Source organism: Phoca vitulina, unplaced genomic scaffold, assembly GCF_004348235.1.
Source record: "Phoca vitulina isolate PV1807 unplaced genomic scaffold, GSC_HSeal_1.0 scaffold21, whole genome shotgun sequence".
NCBI classification, from domain to species: Eukaryota; Metazoa; Chordata; class Mammalia; order Carnivora; family Phocidae; genus Phoca; species Phoca vitulina.
The window spans coordinates 13,792,804-13,818,122 of record NW_022589724.1 but is presented as its reverse complement, the minus strand read 5'-3'; the positions used below and the strand labels follow the sequence as shown (position 1 = coordinate 13,818,122).

At 52.7% G+C, this 25,319-nt stretch overlaps 1 protein-coding gene across 6 annotated transcripts in view; it reads right to left on the bottom strand.

Annotated features, from left to right (window-relative positions):
- The window catches only part of RGS3 (regulator of G protein signaling 3), a 116,388-nt gene that overhangs the window by 38,163 nt on the left and 52,906 nt on the right, over positions 1 to 25,319 (bottom strand). For 3 of the 6 annotated variants that reach the window (XM_032418317.1, XM_032418318.1, XM_032418320.1), the window contains 2 exons: positions 22,068 to 22,111; positions 15,410 to 15,532 (listed from right to left, as the gene is read on the bottom strand). In XM_032418317.1, the coding sequence (XP_032274208.1) occupies positions 15,410 to 15,532; positions 22,068 to 22,111 (167 nt within the window). Of the gene's footprint in view, positions 1 to 10,307; positions 10,981 to 15,409; positions 15,533 to 16,003; positions 16,043 to 22,067; positions 22,112 to 25,319 lie in introns of those variants that run through there. The other 3 variants (XM_032418321.1, XM_032418328.1, XM_032418322.1) reach the window with 2 other exon arrangements.

Here is a 25,319-nt window from a genome sequence, read left to right as displayed (position 1 = left end):
AGAAAGAGAAATCCTGCTTGTTTCCATAAAGAAACTTTAGAGAATCAGCTGAGTACAGCGCTTCCTACAACATTAATGTTGGGATGACAAAGCATCACTCTCAAGTTTCTGGAGAAGGACTGTTAGCCTAGAATTTTCTACTTCGGAAAAGGTGACTCAAACGTGAGGGCAAATATTTTCAGACTTAGAAAGACTAAGAAACTATGCCACCCACAGACCCTTTCTGGAAAAAGTACTCAAGAGAGCTCTCCAGAAAAAAAAATGAATCCAAGTCAAGGAGTCAAGAATGAGATGGTGTGGTGTCTGAGAGACGGGCAAGCAATGAAGCCAGAAACATGTATATACCTAACCACTGGTAACATAATCGAGGAATTAAATGCAATTTAAATAAATGACTCTTAAAACATAACAGGACGAATGTCTAAAAATGATAATAATCACAAACTAAAATTCCAGATGATTTCAACCATCCCTGGGAGGCACGGAGGAAAGCAAAGAGAAGTATGGGCTAGCTGACTCATTCGCTATGAGCAGTAGGAGGTGAGGACAAACTATTCTAGATCTGGTGTCATGCCTGATATGGAAATATGTTTATGGGGGCGACTGGGTGGCTCAGTCATTAAGCGTCTGCCTTCGGCTCAGGTCATGATCCCGGGGTCCTGGGATGGAGCCCCGCATCGGGCTCCCTGCTCCGCGGGAAGCCTGCTTCTCCCTCTCCCACTCCCCCTGCTTGTGTTCCTGTTCTTGCTGTGTCTCTTTCTGTCAGATAAATAAATAAAATCTTTAAAAAAAAAAAAAAAAGAAATACGTTTATGGAAAAGGTAAGGGTAAAACTCTGGCAGACTAGAATGAAGGTGTAGAATTTCAGAGGAAATTTTGCGGAATACTGGGAGGGCAGCCTTGGGATGTGTGCATTGATTACCACTTACCATAAAGCTATAATAAACCTGCTGTAGGAATAGACAGTTAATGGGGGGGGTAAAATTTGAAAAATAAACCAAACAGTTTGAGGGGGGTGAATATTATATAATCCTGTGGTGAATACCACAACCCCAAAGGCCAAAAAAAAAAAAACTTAAAAATTTATAGATATATTAGTCATCAGAAAAATGCAATTCAAAACCACAGTGAGCTACAACTTCAAACCCACTAGGATGGCTATCATTTTTAAAATGGGAAAATAACAAGTGTTATCCGAGAGGATGCAGAGAAAGTAGAACCCTAATACACTGACGGTGGGGATGTGAAACCACGCAGCCCCTCTTGAAAACAGTCTAGCGAGTCCTCCAAAAGTTACACATAGAGTTGCCATTTGACCCGGGGATTCTACAGCGAGGTATATATTCAAGAGAAGTGAATACATATGTCCACACAAAAACCTGCACACAAGCATTTATGGCAGCATTATTCATAGTAGCTAAAAGGTAGGAACAACTCAAATGTTCATCGATGGATGACCGGATAAATAAAATGTGGTATATCCATGGATCCATCCGTTCATGAAATATTATTCAGCCATAGAGAGAAATGAAGTACTGTTATGTGCTACCATATGGATGAACCCTGAAAACATGATGCAAAGTGAAAGAAGCTGGCCACCAAACACCATATATTATAGGATTCCATTGATACAAACTGTCCAGAATAGGCAAATCTATAGAGACAAGAAAGTGTCTCAGTGGTTGCCTTGGGTTGGAGGAGATGGGGGATGACAGCTATAGGGTATGGTTTCTTTTGGAGAGTCTAATATTGATGGTGGTGATTGTTGCACAAGTCTCTGTGAAATACACCAAAAAACCCACACTGAATGAATGAATTCTATGACATATGAATAATATCTCAAAAAACTACTACCGAAACAATTTATAGACATGACAGACTACCTATCGATCTGAAACATCTATAGTTTCAAAGAATAATAAATAAAACACAAACATCCTTATTATACAGAGAGCTCTTGTCAACTATAGTTAAACTATAAGCAGCCCAATTTAAAAAATGTGCAAAATGACTCACAAAAGAGGCAACATAAGTGACTAAAGGCATATAAATAAATATTCAACATCTCTCGTAATCAAAGAAATTAACCCCCGTCCAAGTGTAACAATGTGGTGTTGGTGAGGGTGTGGGAAATGGGCATTCTCTCACCCAGACTCTCAGTTTGCTTGGGACTAAGGGGTTTCTCAGCAAGCAGGACTTTCTGTGCTAAAAAGGGAAAGTCCTGGGGTACCTGGGTAGCTCAGTTGGTTAAGTGTCCGACTCTTGGTTTCAGCTCAGGTCATGATCTCAGGGTCTTGAGATCAAGCCCCACATCAGGCTCCGCACTCAGCACAGAGTCTGCTTGAGATTCTCTCTCTCTCTCTCCCTCTCCCACTGCCCCTTCCTCTGCTTGTGTTCTCTCTCTCTCTCTAAAATAAATAAAATCTTTAAAGTACTGATCATAAATCAGTACAGCCATTCCAGGGAGTCATTTAGCAATAGATACCAAGAACCTTTTTTACAAAAATATACCTTCTGGCTTGGAAAGTCTACTACCTGGAACTTATTCTAACAAAATATTCATTCATTCAACAAATATTTGTGGAAGGTCAAACATGTACATTGGATGATGCTGGGGATACCAAGATATGCCTCTAAGGATTTTTTTTTTTTTTAAAAGATTTTATTTATTTATTTGACAGAGAGAGACACAGAGAGAGAGGGAACACAAGCAGGGGGAGTGGGAGAGGGAGAAGCAGGTTTCCCGCCGAGCAGGGAGCCCGATGCGGGGCTCGATCCCAGGACCCCGGGATCATGACCCGAGCGGAACAAAGGCAGACACTTAACGACTGAGCCACCCAGGCGCCCCTATTGGAGATTATTTAGATAAAACTACTTCACCTACACAATGAAATAATCCCCAAGTGCTAAAAATGATGCTGTAGAATATTTATTGACATGGAAACATGGATACACTACACATTGCTGAATGGAAAAAAACAAGTTAGAAAGTTGTGTGCACCAGTAGCCCCCATTTGCAAGTATATATATGTGTATATAAACAAATGCCTGACAGGATACACCCCCAAAATGTTAAAAGTGGTTATCTCTGGGTGTTGGGATTAAAAGCGAACTTCATTTCCTTCTTCTGGTTCAACTGTATTAAATGTTTTCTTCATATTAAACACCAATCACTTTTTGTAACAACACGACAAAAGTCAACTGCCTTTAAAAAACAAACCAACAACTGTCATATCTCCACTGGTAGAAGCCCCATGGAGGGGGGTTGCAGAAAGTCAAGCCTGTGCCCATGCTTGATCTGGTGGTGACAGCTCCCGTGACTGAGTACCTACTACACGCCAGGGACTTCGCACAATCCAACCCCTCGGATGTTCCCAAGAATCCAGTGAGATAGGGGTCCTCATCTCATTTGACAGATGCTAGGTGACCCACCACTAACTGCACAGCTACCAAGAAGCAGAGCTGGGGTTTGAACCTTAGCTAGGTCTCCTTGTTCCTAAGGGAGGGTGGAGAAAGGTCCTGAGCTAGTAGGCCCTCTGTCCTGTAGGCCCTTGTCCGCCGTCCCTGCAGACAGGCCAGGAGGCAACAGAAGAACAAGTTAGCAAGGGTGGGGACACCAGCAAACGGAGGGCGTGGCGCTGGAAGGCCCGCCGGCAGAGGTCAGGGCTTGGGGGCAGACTAGCCGGTGCTCCTCGCCTGCTGGGCGACTCTCAGGAAGCAACCACATCCGGCCCCAGGAGTTCCCAGGCCCTGTGCACGCCCAGAGGCAGTGAGAGAAAGCCTCCCGAGGCCCGCAGCTGCCCTGCTGAAAGAGCGGGAGGAAAAGAGCCTACGAGCTGGGGCCTTTGCCCTGGGCTCGGCCACTGCTGGCCAGTCCTCTCCCCTCTTGGGGCCTGCGGGGCCTCCTCTCCTGTGTGTGGACGGGGTGTGAGGGCTGATGGCTCCGGGACCCTCCCAGATCTAAATCCTCTGAACCTCTGGCCCCTCCTCACAGAGGGCCTGGCAGGAAGAGGAAGGGGGCGAGGTGCCCCACCCAGCTCCCCAAGGATCCCCCTCCTCTTCCCCTCAGCTCCATTCCCACCACTATTTTTAGAACAGAGCACAGGGAGCATCTCCACCAGTCCTGCCACGCTCAGAGCCCCAGGTAAAACAGCTGCCCATTCATTCCGCTCCAGCAGGAACACACCAGGAATTTATAGACCAGCCAGCCCACTAGACAACTTCTCCCCACGCCATTAGCCAGGCCATTTCTCACTATTTCCATGACAGCCCAAAGTGGTTACTTTGGTGGTGACTTACTTTTCCAGCTGAGTGAGACAAGGAGGGCATCCCTAGGACATCTGTGCCCCACCCCCCCACCCCCCCCAACCTGGCCGACTCTTCAGAAGTCCCCAAAGAGGAACACTGGCCTAGAAGCTAGAGGTTTGGGGCCTACTTCCAGTTCTAGCACCAACTGCTTAGCCCTTGGCCAGGTTCTTGCCCCTCTCTTGGTCTTGGTTTCTATAAATCAGCTTGTTCAACTGGTATTAGTGTGGGAGGAGGGAGGATTTTCAGTTCCACATTCAAAGGTTCAATGGTCCCATCAAAATTCTAGTCATTCATAAAATAAACACTGTATTCATCGGCTTTTGGGTATGTGTTGAGTTGTGTTCCCAGAGTCCGTCTGAGAGTTGATTATGGGTCTCAGAATGCATTCCCCCACTGAAAACTCTGTTATAAATGGTGGTCAGCTCCTCAGGCTAGCCTACTTACTTAACCCTGAATGTTCTTCCACAAGGAACAACAGCCAAAAGCTATCACAGAGAGCTGCTCACATTTGAAAGACACTGTCTTAGGAAATTTACCTGGAGTAGTGTTTGAGTGAAAGAAGATATACATTAAAGGCAATGAAAAAAAAGTCAGTGGTGACTTCTGGGGAAGAGTCTGAAGGAGATTTCTGACCACACGAGAAACGAAAGGCACTGCGTATTGATCACCACAAATTCCACTTGAAAGAGCCGACCCAGTCATGGGAAAGGTTAAAGAACATATATATGTGAAGTTCAAACAAAAGAGTCTGGTGAGTAGAAAGGAAGAAGGAAGAGGGGAGGATTTGGGGCTGGAAAGCTCTTTGTACTGGCTTCCCAGGGGCCAGCCTGGAAGGAGGCACCTTTGGGTGGGGAGGAGGCAGCAATGTGCTTATAACTTGTGTACCTATGACGGGGATCCCTTCCCGTACAAGATCCGTTAAGTATACCCTATGTGTCACGAGTCCATGATGAATATTAACCACGTACAGCATTTGCATATATGCACCGCGCATACTCTTGTTTCAATGTGAAGACCAAAACGTCTGTTTTCTTTCTTCCTTTAACCTGCTGTTAGAGCCCTGAGGCTTTGAGGATGACTCCTGGAGCCCATTTAGACTCAACTGCCTCATTTTTCTTGGTAAAGAAACAGACGATCAGAGAGAGAAAGTAGTTTGCCCCAAGTCACACAGTGAGTTACGGGCACCATCAGGATTGGAACCAAGATTTTCAGAATCCTACTCTGGTTTTCTCTGAGGGCAAGGGGTTCAGTGAGAGGGGAGGCCACAAACCTGGGGAAGAGAGCCATGGGAGCAGCTCTGGTCAGTTTGTCCTTTGCCTCTGAGGATGCCAGGAGTCAGCACAGAATATGGTAGTATCCATGACCCTGAAATGAGCCTGGCCAGATTGTTTAATAAACCAGGTGGGGATCCAGGCTCTGGTCTCACCAGATGGAGGCGCAACAGAGAAAGCTCTCAGCCAAGACAGAGATTTGACTCAGCCACTAACTTGTCCCATGACTGTGGCCAGGTCACTTCCCTTGAGTGACCTTTGAGACTCAGTTTCCTCATTTAAATTCTAGAACACGAGAGGCTTGAACTACAGGACCCAATTCTATTCTACAACATCTCCTGAGCATGTCGTACTAAGGATGGGGCAGTAACAGAATAAGAAATAGATAAGATATGACCACCACTGGCTCCCAAGGAGCTCACAGTCTTGCAGATGAGACATATCTGCTTAACACACTGTGCTAAGGATGAACAAAATACCACGGGAACACAGAGAAGGAAGCACTGACTTCTGGTGCACCTTTGACACACGCCCGAGAGCGGTGTCTCAGGAGAGGGGCCAAGCCTTAAAGGTTGAGGACTGCAGGGACAGCAAAGGAGGGCAGGCAACTGCAGGTGGAACAGCCAAAACATGAACGTGCACAGTGAGTTTGGAGAAGGGTTGAAATAATCCAGTGCGGCCGGGCTGTAGCCACGCGGCAGGAGTATAGCGCACCCAGGGAGAGTCTTGAGAGCCAAGCAGAGACCTGGGCTTTACTCTGACAACAGCCTCCCACGTGGTCTGAAGCAGCTTGGATGGTCTGTGATTGCCAGAAAGCAGTAATACAGAGCGATCCAAGGCAGGTGCTCTGGAGCTGGGCTGCCAGGGTCCAATCCTTGCCACCACAGCTGTGTGACCTTGGGCAAGTTTCTTAACTTCTCTAAGACTCGGCGTCTTTGTCTACCAGTTGGGTGTAAGGAAAGTAGATGTGTAATGGGGATAATGAACTTCATGAGGGCTGGAGTGAGGGTTAAAGAGACCACAGAGGTCACAGTGTAGGCGCTCACCGGACCACCTTGTGTTATTGTTCTACCCTTAAACCAAGTATCTGGGAACAACTGCAGGATGGTGGTCCTGTTTGGAGAAAGGCTTGAGGGAAGATAAGGACAAGACAGGATGGAGGGTCAGGTTGTGCTGTCTTCATTAAGAGCTAAAGCAGGAAGAGCACCATGGCGGAGGAGAAGAGCAAGATGGCGGAGTGGGCAGTCTGTCCAGAGCCAGGTGGGCAGCAAGCAGGGGAGAGGAGAAGGCTGGAAAGACTGGAAAACACTTGAGCCTTTTAGGGAAAAGAGTCTGCTTCCTGGGGGGAATATCTGAAATCCAGTCCAGCTGATTCCCAGTTACTTGGGGTTGAGATTTGGAACTAGTCAATTAGCAAAATCTGGGCCCAGAATGCAGAGCAGACTCTCTCCCCACCTTTGACAGGGCTCAGGTCAAAGGCCTGCTTCCAAGACTCAGGTCCTAAACCTGTAGCTGTCCCTTTCTGCCTTTGGCCACAGTTCCATTGCTGCTGGGTACCCAATACTGTGTCTGCTGATCCTCTTGAATGCCAGACGCGAAAGAGAAAGGGGCATCAGCCGACCGTCCCAGTGCCCCCTGAGAGCCTATCTTCAGGAACTCTCTCTTGCCCTTCATATCAAATCTGGTGTGAAGCTCTTGAGCTTTTCTGGGCCACCCCTCAGACATATGAACTCTGGAAGCTTACTCTCCACTATGTGGAGAATAAGACATCTCATTCATTCGTCCTAAAGCATCTCCTCTAGAGCTAAAAGGTCCACAGCTTCCACATGCACGATATCATCCTCCTGCCTCTTCCAGAAGGAGATGATTGATTTCTCTGCTTCCACACCCAAAAGGCAAACCTTGGCATCTGGAAAGAGCAGTGGCTTAGGTTGAAAGTCTCTGGCTTGAAGACTAGCTTGGCCTCTTGCCTGCTGTGTGACCTTGGATAAGTCATTTAACTTCTCTGAGTCTCAGTCCCTTTCATCCGTACAGTGAGGCTGCTGAAGGCCTGGGGAGAGAATAATGCCTAGGGACCACGGCTGCCATCCCGGAAGGCCCTGCTGTCCCTGTGAAGCACCCTCCCACAGACAGCCTCCGCCCTCACTCTGCAGACCCCCACTTGGGGCTGTGTGTGAGAAATGAGGGATTTGGTGCCTGAACTGATGAAAAAATTTTAAATAAAGGATTAAAACAAACAAACAAGACATACTTAAAGAAATGTCATCATTATTTCCAACAGGTCCCAGCTCCCAAAGGGTCAAAAGGCCAGGCCAGCAGAGACCCGGCAAGGCTACTTACAGGAGAGACAGAGTTTCAAAAAGACCCAGCGCCTGCGAACTAAGAAAGCACGGGATCCAAGGGTGTGAGGGGAACTTAAAGGATCACTTTGTATTCAAATCTCACAGATGGCCTTTTCAACAATAAATGGTGTGCTCCCGTCCTCCCGGCTCCTGGGCCCCAGACACCAAACCAAGACAATTGGACCATCAGGAAAGAGACCATTGTGTAGGCTTCTTAGCATGATTTACGTGGAGGGTGGGGCCCAGCCGTGTTTCCCGTGATTATGACTCTCAGACGCAGTTTCCATAGCGTGTCCATCATCCCGGACGGTGGGGACGGACTGGGACGCTGAAGAGCTCCAGCCACCCGGTCATATTTCATCTTCTCAAGCCCGTGGAGCCCAGTGAATTGTTTCACCGATTTGAGAGGCAGAGCGCCGATGGCGCTGTGGCTCACCACAGTCCCCGGCCAGATGGGCCCGGGCCCTCCAGGAGCTGATGTCCGCTCCCCCGGCAGCCGGCCGGGCCTAGGACCCCAACGGGAGCACCACTCAGGTCGGCGGCCGGTCGGGGACAAGCTGGGAGGAAAGCCCTGCCCCCGGGGCTCGGTGTTGTGTTCGGATTCTCCATGTCCCTGTGGCCAGAGCTCCTGTCATCCTCACCTATCTGGTGACCAGGTCCCGGAGAGTCAAGCTTGCTGCCTTTCCAGACAGGCAATTCTCCCGGGCCTCACATTCCCCTTAATGTCATTTTGTAAGGGAATCAAATGAAATCAAAGTGCCCCTTGCTGTCTGTGCACACGCAGCTGGTCCGCCTCTCAGAGTTAACCCTGCGGGCTGAGTCCTGGCCCACAGACACCGTGTAGCGCTAGGCAGCGGGCCGAGCCGGTTTCCCTGCTGCGCTGGGACATCAGCCTGGTCACTGGCTGATACATTCCATCCCCCCTGTTCAGGGGATGTCTGATCTTGCCTACATGGGAGGTCAGGGACGTAGTATTCTCTTCTGGGCCATCCTTCTTGGAGTTCAAGTGGCCACAGCCGCTGAGCAACCTCACCAGGCATAAGAGCCCTCTCTAAAGGCACTGAGAAGGTCTTACAGGACACGATGCAGAGACCATCCAAGGTCCAGGGGCTTTTCTGGCCTGAGCCATCTCTCCAGCCTCTTTGACCCCCCTTTTCTATGTAAGTGACCATGGTCCTACATATACCTTTTGTGTTGGAGCTCTATTACTCGGACCTGTGACCTCCGGCTTCCCTCCCTCTAGGTCTTGGCAGTTAGAGAAGGGCATGAGAGCTGAGCTGCTCCAGGCTGTGAGCAGGCTGGGCTCTAATCACTGTCCCCCAGTAGGTCTTCCTTTAGCTGAGCCACACCTAGCCCCAGTCCCTGAGCCTTGGGAGCTCTGCAGAAAGCAAACCAAATCCACTTCCAGAGGGCTGTGTCCCAGCTTCCTGTCGGGCCATTCAGCACAGGATGGAGGGAGAGCACAGGCAATCCCTGCTGAGGCCTGGGGGCTGTGAACTTTCCCACCTGGGCCACGTGAAGCCCCTGCTGCTCCCCCCCCCCCCCCCCGCTTCCAGGGCCATTGTTAGAACTCGGCCCTGGTGCCCACCCAGGCCCAGCCAGGAGGCTCTGTGAGGCAGGCTCCAGTGCTCACTTGCATCACTGAGAGAACAAGACACAGTGGAGGAGAAGCGGGGTGGGGCCAGGAATTCTCTCTTCTCATTCCAGAACCTCCACCACATCCCAGGGTCTGGAAAGTCCCATACTTACCTCCCCAACCACTATCCCTAACCCGGATGGGCCACCACTGCTCCTCACCTGGAAGACTGAAGGGACCCCTTAACTGATCTCTGCACACGCACTTACGTGATCTGGCCCCCACACACCCACCTGGTCTGCCTCCTCACTCAGCTCCAGCCACGCCGGCCTTTGTTGGCCCGAGCATGCCAAGCTCCTTCCCATCTCAGGTACTCGCCGTAAGCTGTTCTCTTTGCCTGCAACACTCCTTCCAAAGTCCTTGACTGGCTAACTCCTTTCTGGCCTGCAGGTCTCAACTTAAAAGTTAGGATATTCCCTGCCCATCCCCCCCCCACCCACACACACAGTAATATTCTCTCTTAAAGGAATCCTTTTCTTCATAGGTGATCAGTTTGTAATCACGTGTGTGTGTGTGTGTGTGTGTGTGTGTGTTTGTGTGTGTGTGTTGGTGTTGATCTATTTAATGCTCACTCCCCTACTAGGACCGGTATCTTGATAAGAGCAGAGACCATGGGGTGCCTGGGTGGCTCAGTCATTAAGCATCTGCCTTCGGCTCAGGTCATGATCCCAGGGTCCTGGGATCGAGTCCCGCGCCGGGCTCCCTGCTTGGTGGGGAGTCTGCTTCTCCCTCTGGCCCCTGTCCCTCGTGCTCTCATGCGTGCTTTCTTTCTCTCAAATAAATAAAATCTTTAAAAAAAAAAAAAAAAGAGCAGAGACCATATCCACCTCATTCTCCACAGAATCCCCAGTTCCTAGCCTAGAGCCTGGCATAAAGTAGATGCCCCCCAAATATCTGCTGGATGAAGGAATGAATGAATGAGAATAGATGAAGAAGTGATTGCGTGGAGATGTCTTCTGGCAGCGGAGGCTGATGACATTATTCTCCGTCATGGCTGACCTCTGCCAACCTCTCCTATGCCCCCAAGGCGGGCCCTGGAACCACAGGAAGCCCAGATGCTATTTCTCCTCCTTCTTCCTTGTAGGGAAAAATCTGAGTCTTCTCCATTTGGGACGTGCCCATAGGGCCTCTCATACCACTGTGGTCCTTCTGATGCCAGTCCACACACACCCGTGGGGCCACTCCCTTCAGATGACCCTAGGCCCACCATCTTGGTCCTCCGTTTTGGGTCCAGTTGAGGTGAGGTTACTGTGTGGTAGGGGATGCCCAAGAAAGGGTTAAGTTGCCAGAAGCAGAGTCCCGCCCTTGGGATTGCTCAGCCAATCAGAGTCTGTCCTGATGAGGTAAAGCTTCTATCCTGGGTAGCATTGGTTGAGTTGGCCGGCCCCATCTCCTGCTGGAGAGAGCCATAAGGGTGGAGTTTCTGTGGAACCAGACAGAACTGGAATTAGCTCGCTGTCTACTCAGGCCAGGGCTGCCTGTCTCCAGGACCTGCCCCTGTTCCTTCCTAAGGTGCTCAGACAGACCCTGGCATCACCGGGGCCCCGCCTCTAGCTGACCAGTGGAGATGACAAGGCGTCACATCCGGGAGAAGTCTCAGAGCCAGAGCAGGCCCAGGAGGCCTCAGTTTCCCTGCCTGCACCCCGGAACACAGCAGGCAGTTACCAGGCAGTGACAGGGAGCGATCATCCCATGCGCTCAGGGTAGCAGCATTCAGCTTCAATAAGCAAGGCCACTAGAAGAATCGTCCTAAATAAACATAGCTTTAAAATGGTAACAAAAGCAGCTAGTTCACAGAGTTCTTCTTGTGTGCACATGACACGAGCTTACTCGTCACGAGAACCCTGTTAATCCATCCACTTTACTGATGAAAAAACTGAGTCTCAGCAAGGCTCGGTGCCCCACCTGAGGTCACAAAGTGGTAAGAGTTTACACCTCCCATATCACTTGCCGTATCGTTTTTGAGCAATCCGTTGGCAGATCTGTCTCCGCCCCTGGACTGCGATCTCGCAAGGAAAGAATGTGGTAGATCCGTCCGTGCATTCCCACCATGGAGTCCAGGGAGTACCCCGAGAACGGAGCAGTCCCTGATGCCCTGCGCCCCTCGCCTACCTGATGGCTGTCAGAAGCCTAATCTCCTCAGAGCCTTCCCGTGGCCCAGGCCAGCGCTGTGCGTGTGGCGGGGGCTCAGTGGAGGGTCACAGAGTGGATGACGAATGTGTGGCCCAGACCCCACCGGACGGCTCTGAGGACGCAACAGGCACAGCCTTTAAAGCGTGGATCGCCATTCCCAGTCACCTCTGTCCAATGAAAGGAGAGTTCCATAGGACAGGTCCCATCCATCTCTGTGACCCCAAAGGACCTAACCTAGGGTCTGGCACAGAGGAGGCATTTGTTATGTGTATTTGATTGAATAACCAAAATAAGATGCACCTATTTGTCCCTACTGGCTCAGAACCTCAGTGGCCCCAGGCGGGATTACCTGTGAGTTATTCTAGATTAGAAGCATCCCAGCACTCCCCGTGGCGGGGAGTCTAGTAAAAGTTATCCGAGGCAGAAGAAAGGTAGGTTCCCTCCAGGAATAGATCCTGAAGCAAGTAGGAAGAGTTCTGATGAGAAAGAAGGGTGTGGTGAGTGGTGAGTGGAAGGAAGCTGGGTCTTAATTCTACAGAGAGAAGGGGAGCTCACACGGGCCGACCCAGGGCAGCCCCGTCCCTAACCGCGGGCACCTTAGAGGGAGCTGGAGAAAGGCAACAGAGCTCCCAGAGAAGGGGTTCAGGCCAGACACTGCCTGCCTCATTGTATCCACACTGCCCCAGCTGGAGCCCCCCCAACCCGGACAGCAACCCACAGGTACCCCAGGGACAGCACGGAAAGCCTGTGACTTCCCCAACAGACCCGGCCACTACAGGTAGCAGAGTTCACAGCAATCCAGTCCTGGGGGAATCTGCAGGGCAGGGTTCCCTCATGGAGACCGCATGACCCCAGGCCCTCCATGATAATCTTCCACGGGAAGTTTTCAGGATAATCCCAAAGTTCAAAGAGCCAGAAAGAGCCACCTGACCCATGCCTGATCAGGACCACTGAGGAAGAAGCTGCCAGAGGCCACACACAGGTAGTGGCCCAGCTGCCTCCCTGTTGTTCTTGGAATCCATCTGCCTTTCCCAACAAGCATTTCATGTTCGGGGCATCCCATTTATGGTTTGCAAATTTGGGAAGAACTTTGCATTCCTTGAGATGTGTGAAGGGTCCCCCATTCCACGGTATCAGCAAACACTGTTGAACAGGGTTGAGAAGGGGCGGCATGGGACTCTGGGGAGTTCCCTTGCAAACCCCTCTTTCCGCAGAGAGGCATCTGAGTTACGGCTGGGAGCAGCCTGGGCAAAGGCTTCCCCCACGTACAGCGGAAGGCGGAGCATGCTCAGGAAGAACAAAGAAAGAAAAGGCACTTAAAAAAAAAAAAAAAGCATGCTACTCAGTCAGGACAAATTAATCAAGCAGGACTCTTTCTGCCTGAAAAGCAAGAAGCTGGGGCCTGAGCTCTGCCTGGTCTTCCCTCTTCTCTCTCCCTGGAGGTCAGCAACCTTAGCAGAAAGGCTGTGGCCCAGCCCTTGGCAAAGATGTTCACAGTCACCTCCGAGGCTGCCGGGACCTGGTGGAGCTGAGCACAGGTGGACGACCAGTGGGCCGGCTAGATGGCCACCAGGCCAAGTTGCTAAGGTTGCTAGAGCCCTCCTGGAACTCCATGGGCCTGGAGAAATCATACTTACCAGAATTTCTCTCGGGGAGCTTTTTGTAAGGGACCAGAAGGAATAAGTTGCTAAGACTCTTGAAGTGTGTACGGTGGGGGTGGGGGTGGGGGAGGTTGGGCTTGGGACCCCAAGGGGTCTGCCTGCCTAACAAAACATGGTTACATAACTCCCTTCTAAGGATGGTGGTCCAGTGGGGTACGTAGGGCTGCGCCAGGGTTTAGTTCTCAGGCAAGGAGGCAATTCTGAGGTTGTCCCGGTGCTCAGGCCCTCCTTCTTTACCCTTTTCCCACCCAACACACCTGCTCCATTAAACACACATTTAAAGAGTTTTGATTTGAAGAGGAGTCTAACTGTTGCCAGCCCAGGGCGCCCATAGGTCTCGGCGTGGCCCCGAAGCTGGGCCCCAAACTCTGGGGTCCTTCCAGTGTCAGCCAGCCAAATCCATAGCCTGCAGGGCCCACAGCCTGTCTCAGAAACGCAGACTACCTTCAGCCGCTCAAACTGTCCTCCCAACCGAAGATGGACAGACCACCCAAGGCACCGAGAAGACAGTTGCCAACACACTCCAGAGCCTGCAAACTCTGAAGCTGAAGCAGAAAGAACTCTTCCCCCCACACCAGAAGGAGCTAAGCCCAAAATATAAGAAAGCTGGGGGGCAGGAGTTTAGTCATGGATCATCCCAGGGACTGCCCCAGCGAAGAGAATGGTCTGGTTTCTGACTGACCAAGCCGGGATCAAGGGTACAAGGCAGCCTACAGCCTCAGCAACAGGTCTCTGCTCAGTAGAAGAACCGGGCAATGGGAGGGTAGCCACAGGTTGCTGGGGCAGAGCTGGGAGCGGTGCACGCCCCACCGCTGTGGTTGAGCGAGCACCTGCTGCGTCCCAGGCAATGTGCCATGAACTGCATATGCACCATCTCATTTAACTCTCCTGGCAACACTTCGGAGGAGGAACTGTTGTTCCCAGATGGAGGCACCAAAGCACTGAGTAGTCGAGTGACTTGCCCAAGGTCACACCGCCAGTCAGCGGTAGAGTGTGAGTCAAAGTCCGCGCCCTTCCCGCTCTCCCCCTTCATCAAAGTTACTCTTGCCTCTGGCTAGAATAAAACAAAATAACTTTCAAGTCTGAGATTACAGGAGCCTCAGACTGTTACTCCCTTCCTTCAGGACTAGCTGCAGGGCTGCTATCTACCACCACTGCTCCAGAGGAGGCTACCCAGAAACCTCCTGCCCTCAGCAGGCCTGTCCCCGCAGCCCCCACCGTATGCCTGCCGAACGCATGGGAAGAAGAAACAGGCTGGCAAGTTTACTGGCTGCCACTCGCTTTCATTCATCCTCTCCCCCTGAGCCAGCAGACCAACCACTCAGATCCTCCTGCAGCCAACCAGACCAAACCCCCAAATGGCCAACACTTTCACCAAAGAGAAGCCCCCTGCTTGACTCACAAATGGGAACTACAGCTGGGCCCGGTGGCTGGCATCCGGCTGACAAAGGGGAAGGCCGGGATCTGGCTCCTGTCCCATCCCCTCCACAGGCACCGGACCAGCTTCGGGGCGCCCATCCCAGGTCAGCCTCAGCTGGGAGGCTCTAATCTTCCCTGATGCTCCAGCTGGCCAGCCCCCAGTCCCCAGCAAACTCCACTTGGTTCCACTTGGCTGTGGCCTGCAGTGAACTAGAAACAGCTTCCGCCACAGACATCACCTCCCAACGATGCCGGCCCTCAGCCAGCATTAAACGCCCGTGTGCTACCCCTGGGCACGACCTACCGCATGGCAGAGGGGGACTCCATGCCAGGCGGCAGCAGCGGGCCAACCCAGATTCGACCTGGCCAGAGGCAAACCATCGAACAGAGCCGAGAAGTGATGGCCGTGCTCCCTTAGGCTCCGTCGCTCTACCTGAGCCATGCAAAACCCACCCGGTAGACCCCGTGAGACGCCAAGGGGGAGAGACACTCAAGCACGGGCCTCCCTGCCAAGAGCTTGTTGCTCAGATCCAAGTCCTAAGCTGGAGCTGGTCCCGAGCTCAATTCGGAGGCTTGCAGGTCCGGGCTGGGGCGGGGAAGCCAGGCAGCCAGGGCGGCGGCCACCGGCGAGGCCCTTACCTTGCTCTCCGGGGGCGAAGCCATCAGCTGTTGCTGCTTAGCGATGTTCTCCGACAGGCACCAGCACACTCTCTTCTTCTGCTCCTGTGAGTGCGCTTCCAAAGTGAATAAGCACTCTGCCTTCTGACGTCAGGGAAAACAGAGGAGAGGATGGTCAGGGCTGCTCCCTGGTTCAGGGGGCTCCCAGGCCCAAGCCCATCCCTGAGCTCCAGAGGGTGAGGCTGCAGCAGCGGGGGGGTGGGGGGGGCACTAAAAGCCACAAATGCACACTAATCCCCAGTGACATCGAGGCAGCCAGAGGAGCAAGGAAGCTGGTTCGGGGGCCAGCTGGCGAGCGAGCGGCGTGTGCCCGCGGGTTGGGGTGGGGGAGGGGGGAGGGTTAGCTCCCCACACAGTGGAGGCCTGTGGAGAGCCACAGGATAGAAATGGTGAGGTCACCCCCGGGGACAGGCAGCACAAGGCGGCAGCTGCAGGAGCACATGGGGAACCCAGAGGGCCAAGGTCTCCGGCCTGCTCACAGAGCCCCCCTCCCCCCACCTGGGCACACGATCTGATCACAAGGGCAAGGTTAGATGGGCAGCTGGACAGACATACCAACAGAACTCAAACAGAAACTCAGGTCCCTTCTGAAAGTCTCATGCGGGCGTAGTCACGTGGCCCCTACAGCCACACACGTGCCTGGCACCGGAGCTGGGTCCGACCCAGGCTCCTCAGCTCAGCCAAGTGCAAGGACAGGCTCCAGCACTAGCACTGCTGTCATTCCCATCTCGCTTTGCCATCTAACCTCGTTAAGTGCAGTCTCGTCCCCCCCAGCTAGACTAGAAAATCCTTCCAGGAAGGCCTTTCCCATCTCGGCCCAGCACAGTACTGGGCAAGTAATGGCCTCGGTAAGCTCCCGGAGGGACTTCCGGGATGAGGTCAAAGCCAGGCCAGTTTTGGCATAAGCATCAGGGCTCTGCCGAGACCCAGGGAGGCGGCCCCGGGGAGTAGGAGCGTGCTGGGGGGAGGGGCGGGGGGGCGGTAGAGCACGCCCAGGGCTATCATCCACTCTAGAACACTCTGGTCAGGGGACTGCAGGCTCTTTCCAACTCCGCTGGAATTTGATTATAACCTCACAAGGCTGCGATTACATGAGCTCAGCCAGGGAGCTGAGAGCATGAGCTGGATGGCTTGGAACAGAGAAAAAGACAGTGTTTCTATGCAGTCCTTCCTCGTTTTGCAGTTGGACAGGCCTGGCTCGAATCCCAGCTTTGCCACTTCCTAGCGGTGCACCTTAGGAAAGCCTGTCGAATGGGAATGGGAATGACATGACCCCCTCTCAGAGCTCGTGAGCCGGTAAGTCACAAGAACAATCGGAGGCCTCGACAGACAGCAGCTACCGTTGTTACTGCTCCGTACTTCGCTCATTTAATAAATAGTTATTGAGCGCCTACTACATGTCAGGGACTGTTCTAGCTCCTGGGGGTGAAGAAGCAAATAAGAGAGACTGAGCTCTGGCCCTCAGGTTGGGGAAGAGACAATAAACCAAGAAACAATGAAATAATATCATAACCAATTGGGAAAAGGCCAAAAGGGAGAGGTCCCGTCTGAGCCTGGTGGTCAGAGAAGGCCTCTCCGCAGGGGCAGCATTCGGGCGAAGGCCTGAACGATAAAGGCCAGCAAGGCAAGTGCTTGGGAGAAACTGTTCCAGGCAGAAGGAACAGCACATGCGAGGGCTCTGTGCTGAGATGGTTACCAGCATCATCAACTAGCATGTGGGGACATTCTCTATTCTGCCATCCCCCCGAACCCTAAGGGATGCCACCCTTCAGGGCGGGGCCAGCTCCCCTGCTAAGTGTTCCCAAGCGCGCCAGCCACTCTTCTCCTGCCCCAAAGTGCTCAGAAGCTGATCCTCCTAAAAGCATCAGAGGAGAGAGGGAAGAAATTGCCTCCCCTTGGCTTCAGGGAACTGGGCGGATATGGGGAGGCAATCCTCCCACTTAACAACAGATTCCCTCCACTTCTCAGAACTCCCAGCCTGCTGCAGGGGAAGGACAGGCCCAGCAAAAAAAGACCCCAAGATTCCCCTGAGGGAAGCCAGGCAAGGCAGGAGCTGACCAGAGGGTCCTGGGCTCCCTGTCTCATCATGTTCCCCTGCCAGGTGAGGAGAGAGGCAAGGACCATGGTCCCTTCCAGCTTGGAAAGGCCATCTCTCCACAAAGCTGACCCTGCCTCTACCTAGCTCTTTGGGCTTCAGCAAATCCCTTAATCTCCTGGAGCCAAACCTCCCTTTCTCTTTCTGTGCCAAAGCAGGAATTCTGCCTTAATAATAATTCCTTTTATCTAACTATCCATTTTAAAGAGCACTTTCCTACCCATGCTCTCATTTTGTTCTTGACAATTGCAAGAAGAGGTAGGGAGGTTCCTGGATGGTTACTCCCAATTCAAGGAAGGGGAAAACCAAGGCTCCAAGTGGCCAAGGGCCTCCTCCAGCTCTTATTGCCAGTGAGCAGCAGAAGGAAGGCTCAAAGCCTTGCAGAAACACCCGTTGAGATTTCATCCCCCAAACCCGAGAGGCCCCGGGAGGCCCTGGCTGGGCTGCCGCCGGCTGGCGGGAATGCTCCTCCTTGCAGAGTGGGCCCAAAGCGACCAGAGCACGAAAGCCTTCGAAGAGCTCAGTCAGCCAGCGGCTCGAAGGGCAGCCACAGAGCTCACTGGTAACGTCTTGTACTACTCAGCACTGCTCTGAGCTCTAGGATGGCGGCCCCCTCCTCACAGTTACAGGGCTACCAGCATCCTCATCTTGAGACACCCCCCCCTGACATGCCATACCCCGCACAGTGCTAAGCACCTCACCAGTGGGGTCTCGGTACTTCTTCCAACAACCTCGCGAGGTAGAAGCTGTGATTATCTCCATTTTACTGACACCAACAAGAACCACTTCCTCTCCCCTGCCCTGTGGATAATCTCTTTTTAGAAAGTCATATTTCTCTCTGCCTGGGATGGTGACCGTATGACCTGTCTCAACAGCAGAGTTCAGGGCTGAGTCTCTGGCTCTGAGAGCTTGAAGCCGAAAGCCCCATAATGCTAGGGAATCCAGAAGCCTTTTGAGCTACCAAAGACCTAAACCCAGGCCTGGCCCGGGGCCAGGGATTGGCTGTCTTAGATGGGCAAACATTTTGGGGAGGTCCTTGCTCCCCAGGCTCCTTTCTAGGAGATTTTGGAGGCTGGTCTGGTGAAGAGAGAAAGCACAGAACCAACTCCCTCCAGGGAAGCTGAACTCCCCATCTGCACACATCTGTCCCAATCAGGGACCCCATTGCCTGCCTGACTGCTCTACATATGAAGGGTCTCTCTTAATCCCCCGCGTGATCTAACTCACTGGTTTCAATGACGTTGCACACCGTGCCCTCCTCTTACCAGGATCCAGGGCTGAGGCTGTAAGCAGCCTTGAAGGCATCCTCACGTAACTCACCCAGAGACAGGGCTCCTGATGGGGCAGCACTGGGCCTGGACCTCTGCATTCAAACATGAGCATCCTCAAATCCAACCAGAAACCCAGGTCCTCCTGGCCTCTTTAAAACCCCCATCTTGCCTCACCTCCTTGTTCCTAAATTAGTATTATCTTTATAGGAAATAAAATCCCTTCTGCTACTGTTTGTTCACTCGCCTTGACAAACCTCTCCTTTAATTCTAATGACCTGATGACACAGGTAGGAAGGAAAGGCACAGCCGTTGAACCATTTTTCAGATGAGAACACTGGGGCTTGAGAAGCTAAGTCAGCGGCCCCAGGAGACCTCAGGAAAGGACAGTCAAAGTCTGTCTTCTGCCTCCTCCAGAGCCTGTAATCTTACCACATTTGTATAACTCTATATGTACATTACAAGGAACATGAGATATTCCTCTTAGCTTTCTTTTTAAAAGGTCAATAAATCATTGGTGATGTCTCTAATGGAGAATAAATGAATATGAAAAGCTCTCCCCCCATTATGAAGCTGACAATCATAATAACTTCCATTTATGGAACACTCACCGTGTGCCAGACTCTGTGCTAAGTGCTTTGGTCAGGGTATCTTATTGAATCTCATTTAATCATTACGACAGCCCTGCCAGGTAGGCCCCATCAGCCTTGTTTCAGAGAGGAGTATGTGACTTGCCCAGACCTCTCAGTCAGGAAATGGCAGAGCTAATATTCAAGTCTAGGTCTTCCTAACCCCAAAGCGCAAACTCTTCAATGAATGGAGCGCAGGATCAGATTCTAAGAGACCGGCCCTTGACCAACATGCCCTTTTGTCCCAGGGACCCTGGTGCTCTCGAGCCAGGAGGGGGCTGCGTCTGCCCCTGAGCTCCCAGCGGCTGAGGGATACCTGTCCGGGAGAATAGAGACTCCAGGGCCGAGCACTATTTAGGACAATCCCACCCAGGACCTACTGCTGGGAAACACCCAAAGCTGGGGCCGCCCAGCCAACTGAGGCTTTCTGAATGTAGTGGGAAAAATCCCTCAAACTCCTGACTCTCTTGCCCCACTTTCTTTTTTGGGTGCCACCTGCATGTTAGACAATGAAGATACACCACTTGTCAGAAGGTCCCGTGAAGGGCGCCTGGGTGGCTCAGTCGTTAAGTGTCTGCCTTCGGCTCAGGTCATGATCCCAGGGTCCTGGGATCGAGTCCCACATCGGGCTCCTTGCTCAGCGGGGAGTCCGGTTCTCCCTCTCCCTCTGCCCCTGCTTGTGTCCCCTCTCTCGCTGTGTCTCTCTCTGTTGAATAAATAAATAAAATCTTTAAAAAAAAAAAAGAAGGTCCCATGAAGATGTGAGTTTAGGGTTCCCTTGGGATCCAAGCCCACCTTGTGGAGCCTCTGCTGGGCTACAGAGCAAGCAGGCACCCTGGCTTCCCGTTACAGATGTGCCTCTCCCCACAGCCTCTTAGGAGAAAAGAGAGGCCTCTGGCTGCCTGTGAGCTCCCATCTCCCAGCCCCTTTGGGTCAGAACTCCTGGCACTTTAACTGAAATAAAAGGCCCTGGATCAATATCCCTTCAGCAATCTTTGGAGAGTGGGGAGGTCACAGCTCCCTGGAAGCCAATAAGCAGAAGTGCTTTTCTCTGGGCCAAACAAACCAGCCCGGCCGGAAGCTCTCCTGGCATTAAAGAACCTGGAGCTTCATCTCAGGCCCTGCCAGTTCACAGCTGCTAGGCTGTTTGCTGGGCCCTGTGGAACTGAATCCCCACTGGCTCTGCAGGGCCTCTAACAGCTGCTTCCTGGGCCTGGTGGAGGTGTGCCCACACGGGGGAAGACATCCGATGCCTTCCTGGCCCTCGGGTCGCCACTGGAGGCAGCCAAGGTCCCCAGCTCAGCTCCAACAATGTCCGCTGCCCTTTGGAACTCTCTGCCCTCCCATGAAGATAACTGGTCAACTCTGTGTTCTCCCCCAGCTGTCTGTTCCCCCCCAGGGGACTCTCTCAGAGGCCTGCACCTCTTCTCATAGCCAGGAACCGAAGGAATGATTTTCAATCACAAGCGACATACACACTCCTTCCTCTTAGCCGGCTAGCGTGTAGACCATGCCCTACCGAGAGCACCCTGTCCCACGAGACGGGCTGGTTCCCGGAACTGTTAGGAGGGACAGACATAAGCAGAAGCAGAGGACAGGAATGGGTCTAATGAATCCTTGCTTGCAACAGATACTGTTCCAAGGAGATACTCTCCTATGAGCAGAGACACAAGATTGGGAACAGAAAATGTGCTGAAAATTTAAGAGTTTGTATGGCTCAGTGGTTCTCAACTTTTTCCTCACCCCAGACTTCTGTGATCAAACCCCTGGTCTGATGATACTGTATCTCCCAAACTTTATCAAGCAGTAAGATGTTTGCCTGATTTTGTTCGGCAAAGACATAGCACTGCCCGTATGTGCTTCTGATCAGACCGAGAGAAGCAGGAATACAATCACACTGAGTGCGCATCATTCCAGCCCCAAACACAGACACTTAACGTTTTCTTTAGCCTGAGTTAGCGGGCCCAGATAAAGGTGCAATTACCTTCAGGCCCTTTAAAATACTGACAAGATTCTGTAGGAGGGGTCATGGGTGGGACTTTCTGGAAAAAGAGGAAGAAAGAGGCAGGCACAAGAATCAGGGCAATCTCCAGAAGAAAGGCTACCAACCAAGTAAGTATGGTGAGGCATGGCTGCCAGGCCACACCCTCGCTATGAGCCCTGCAGGTGCCGGAGACCAGGGGGTCCCGAGTAGGGGATCACAGTGTCCTTCTGTCCTCTCTAGGCACTTCTTTTATTTATTTGTTTATTTATTTATTTGACACAGAGAGAGAACAAGCAGGGGGAATGGCAGGCAGAGGGAGAAGCAGGCTCCCCGCTGAGCGGGGAGCCCGACGCGGGACTCGATCCCAGGACCCCAGAATCATGACTTGAGCCAAAGGCAGACGCTTCACTGACTGAGCCACCCAGGCGCCCCCCTTCTAGGCACTTCTGTGTCCACTGCTCCTCCACACAGAGGTGAGAGGCACTGAGGCGGGGACCGCTGTCCCCATTCCACAGGGCAGGAGCCCTGCCCAGGACCACGGTATGAGCCTGGCCCCAGAGCCCTGGACTAGACCAGGATCAATGTCTTCCCACTAGCACCAGGCCACAGAGCTCTCTCCTCAGATCCAGAGGCAAGGACTCACCTCTGCTAGATACAGCACACAGAATTTCAGGTCTTCTGAAGAACCTTGGAGGGAACAAAAAGTAAGACTTGCATTAGAGTCGGCTCCAGAGTCTAAGCAGCTTGCCCCAGCACCGCCAACTGCCTCACCCAGAAGCCCGTACGTGGTACCTCCTGGAAAAAGAGGAAGAAAGAGGCAGGCACAGGGGACAGGGAAATCTCTGGAGGAAAGCCCACTTACTAACTAAGCAGATGGAGACACAGCGGTAAGGCCTTGGCCCACAGGTCAGCGTCACCCAAGGAATGCTATGGTCCCACCCCCATGACAGGTAGCCAGGAGCACCTCTGGGCATCAAACGGCCAGGGGCAGGGAGCTGTCGTCCATCTCAGAAGGCCTCCATCTTTCCATGCTCCCTGACATGAGGGACACGGAGGGACGTGGAGATAGCACACGTCTGGGTTTTCCTTTAAATGCTCCCAACTGCCTTCGCCATTTTGAAGTTCAACAAGGAGCCGCTTACTTGCTGGATGGACCTAGGAATGTGTGGGCTATGCAGCGAGATCCCCAGTCATGGGCTGGATGGTGCCCACAGATGGCTTCCCAGCCTGGGGCCCAGCCCCTTGGTGTGTCTTCCTAGGGCCCTGGTCTCGAATCCCAAATTCACCCATTCTCCACCTCTCCGCTGGGAGGCGGCTGGGAGGGAGCGTCAGGCTCCCCGCTCCTCCAGCAGAGGAGTGAAGGCGGAATAGCTACAGAAGCTGTATTTGGTCAGACTGCTTCAGAAAGACCAAGACCGAGACATGACCCCTGGCTGCTGGGGAAGGCTTCTTGCAGGAGGATCATTTTGAACATAAACGCAAGACAGGAAGAAAGGACACTTCCAGGAGGTGGGAACAGCACAGGGAAAGGCAGGCAAGTGCAGAAGCACAAGGTGTGGTTTGAGGGCTAGCAAGCATGCGGAAGAAGCCCTGCCCCTTCCCTGACCATCAAGCTGCTCCTCAGAACCTGGCATCCCTCCCCACTGGGCCTCATTCTTCTGGGCACAGACCAGGGATGGTTCGTAATTTCCTGAATTTCAAGCAGTTGACCTCACTGGGCAGGTTACCAGTCCTTTCCGAGAGAAACCACCACACCACCTGTAGAAAACCACACACACTGTGCCACATGCTGGCTGTGTATAAGCTCAACCCTTCCAAAACAACCCCTGGGACGCAGGGGCTATTATCATCCCTGATTCATGTGAGGAAACTGGGGCTCAACACACATTTGAATCAAAGAAATTGTCCAATAAACCAAAACGCGTTGCAAAGTAAAGGTGACAAAGTAACAGAGACAATGGGTCAAGCCAATTCCTAAGAAAAGTGGTGAGTGAAGGCCCTCGTGTGGGTGAAGGCCAGCCCCGAAGCAAGCATGTGGGCAGTTCCCTGCGCAAAACGAGGGCCAGGGGTGCCAGCAAGATCCAGAGAAAAATAGGCCAATAGTAAGTGGGGGGGGGGTTCACTCTGGACTTAGAAGAAATCCTTCTACTTCTCCCCACCTACAGGAGGGTTGGGAGGGAGAGGGTCCCACCTAAGAAGTCCATCATGTTTGAGAAACCTCTCGTTTGGAAGCTTCTGCCAACTCCCTGCCTTGCTGAGGGTGGAGACAAGGGGAGGTGGTTCCTTTTGTTTAAGAAAACATACTGGATGTCTCCTTGACTTTCCAGAAGCAGATCTTAGTGCCAAGGGAGAAACAAAAAGATCTATGTAAGAAAATAACAGAAATGTGGGTTTTAGAAGCTGTCAGTGAGAGAAAAGAAGGCTCTAGAAGGGAGGGGAAAGCCAAGGAGAGGGAAGCCTCAGGGAGACAGGAGGCCGAGGTTGGGGGAAACTCAGCCTATGACATATTCCCGATGGCACGGGGTGGTTGACGATTGCTTGACAACTTTCCTGGGCTGTGACACCCCCTGCCACCACCCTCCCACATTAACCCCAACCCCCGCCCCCAAATCTGCTCCACGTCACGGCCTCGTGCTGGCAGTACTTTGAGAGAAGGACGGAATGGGGGCAGTGCTCAGCATGGCTCAGAGCCTCATAAAGGGACAGCAAGCCTTGGGAGCCCAGGGTCCAGGAAGGAGCCACGGCTGCAAGCTGGCTGACCCAGGCGAGCAACCTCACCCCCTCAGAAACCCTTCTGGGACATTAGACTGGGCTCTGGGCTTTCCAGAGTGTGGAAACGAGGGGGTGAGTAAAAAGGGACATGGAAGCAGCACACATTTGGGTTTTCCATCCCACACTCCAACTGCCTTCACCATTTTGAAATTCCACAGGAAGTCACCGGCTCCTGGGTGAACCCTGCTTCCTACCAAGGGCTGTGGGCTGTGCAGAGAGAGGCCCAGAGGCCCAGAGATGGCTTCCCCACCCAAGTCTGACCCCTCTGTCATGTTCCCAGAGCCCTCTCCAGCCTGGCCTGAGGTCCCAAACTCAACCATTGGCCAAGCCCTCCCTACGCTGTGTGACAAGCCAGGGGACGTGTTGTTCCCGTTTTCCAGTTGTAGAAACTGAGACCCTGGGAGAAAAAACAACTTGTACAGGCATGCCATGAGTGAGGGGCAGCGCTGAGATTTGAACCCAGGATGGCTGCCTCTAAAGCCCGTGTTCTGACCACTGGGTCCCATTTCTGCCCCCCCACCCCCCCGCCACCGGTTTCTGAATCTGCATGCCACCAGACTTGGCACTCCCACTCTAGAGGTGGGAATGTGTCTCTCCCCCTGCTATCGCCCTGGCAGCGAGCGCTCAGGTGGGCTCTGAGGATGTACTCAGCAAATGTCAACTGACAAAATTTAAATCCAAGCATTCCAGCAGCTGGGACCTAAGCCGCTGAGTTTCCAAGACTAGGCACCTGGTTCCCCGGGGTGGATGGAGAGCCCAAGAATCAGCTGGACATTTCCAGGCCATCCTGAGAGACCAGAGCAGGCCAGGAAGACACCCTGTGGGCGGGATGCTGGCCACCTGGGAGGGAGAAACACAAAGACCAGCAAAGCCAGTGGGCAGCAGAGACAGGAAGAGGCCACAATGGGCCCCGGACGACCGGAGATGTCCCAATTGTTAGCGTGAGCTCTCCGCCTGTTCCCATTATGCTGCCATTCAGACCTGCTGAAGCTGGGGGGATGCCGGGCAGGAGAAGGGCCGGCAAGGTTTATGTGGCCACCACCAGCTGGGAGCCGTGGAGAAGGGTGCTTCCAGCCCCCAAGCTGGTCAGTGCTTCTAGTCTCCTAGTCGGTCATGCATTCGT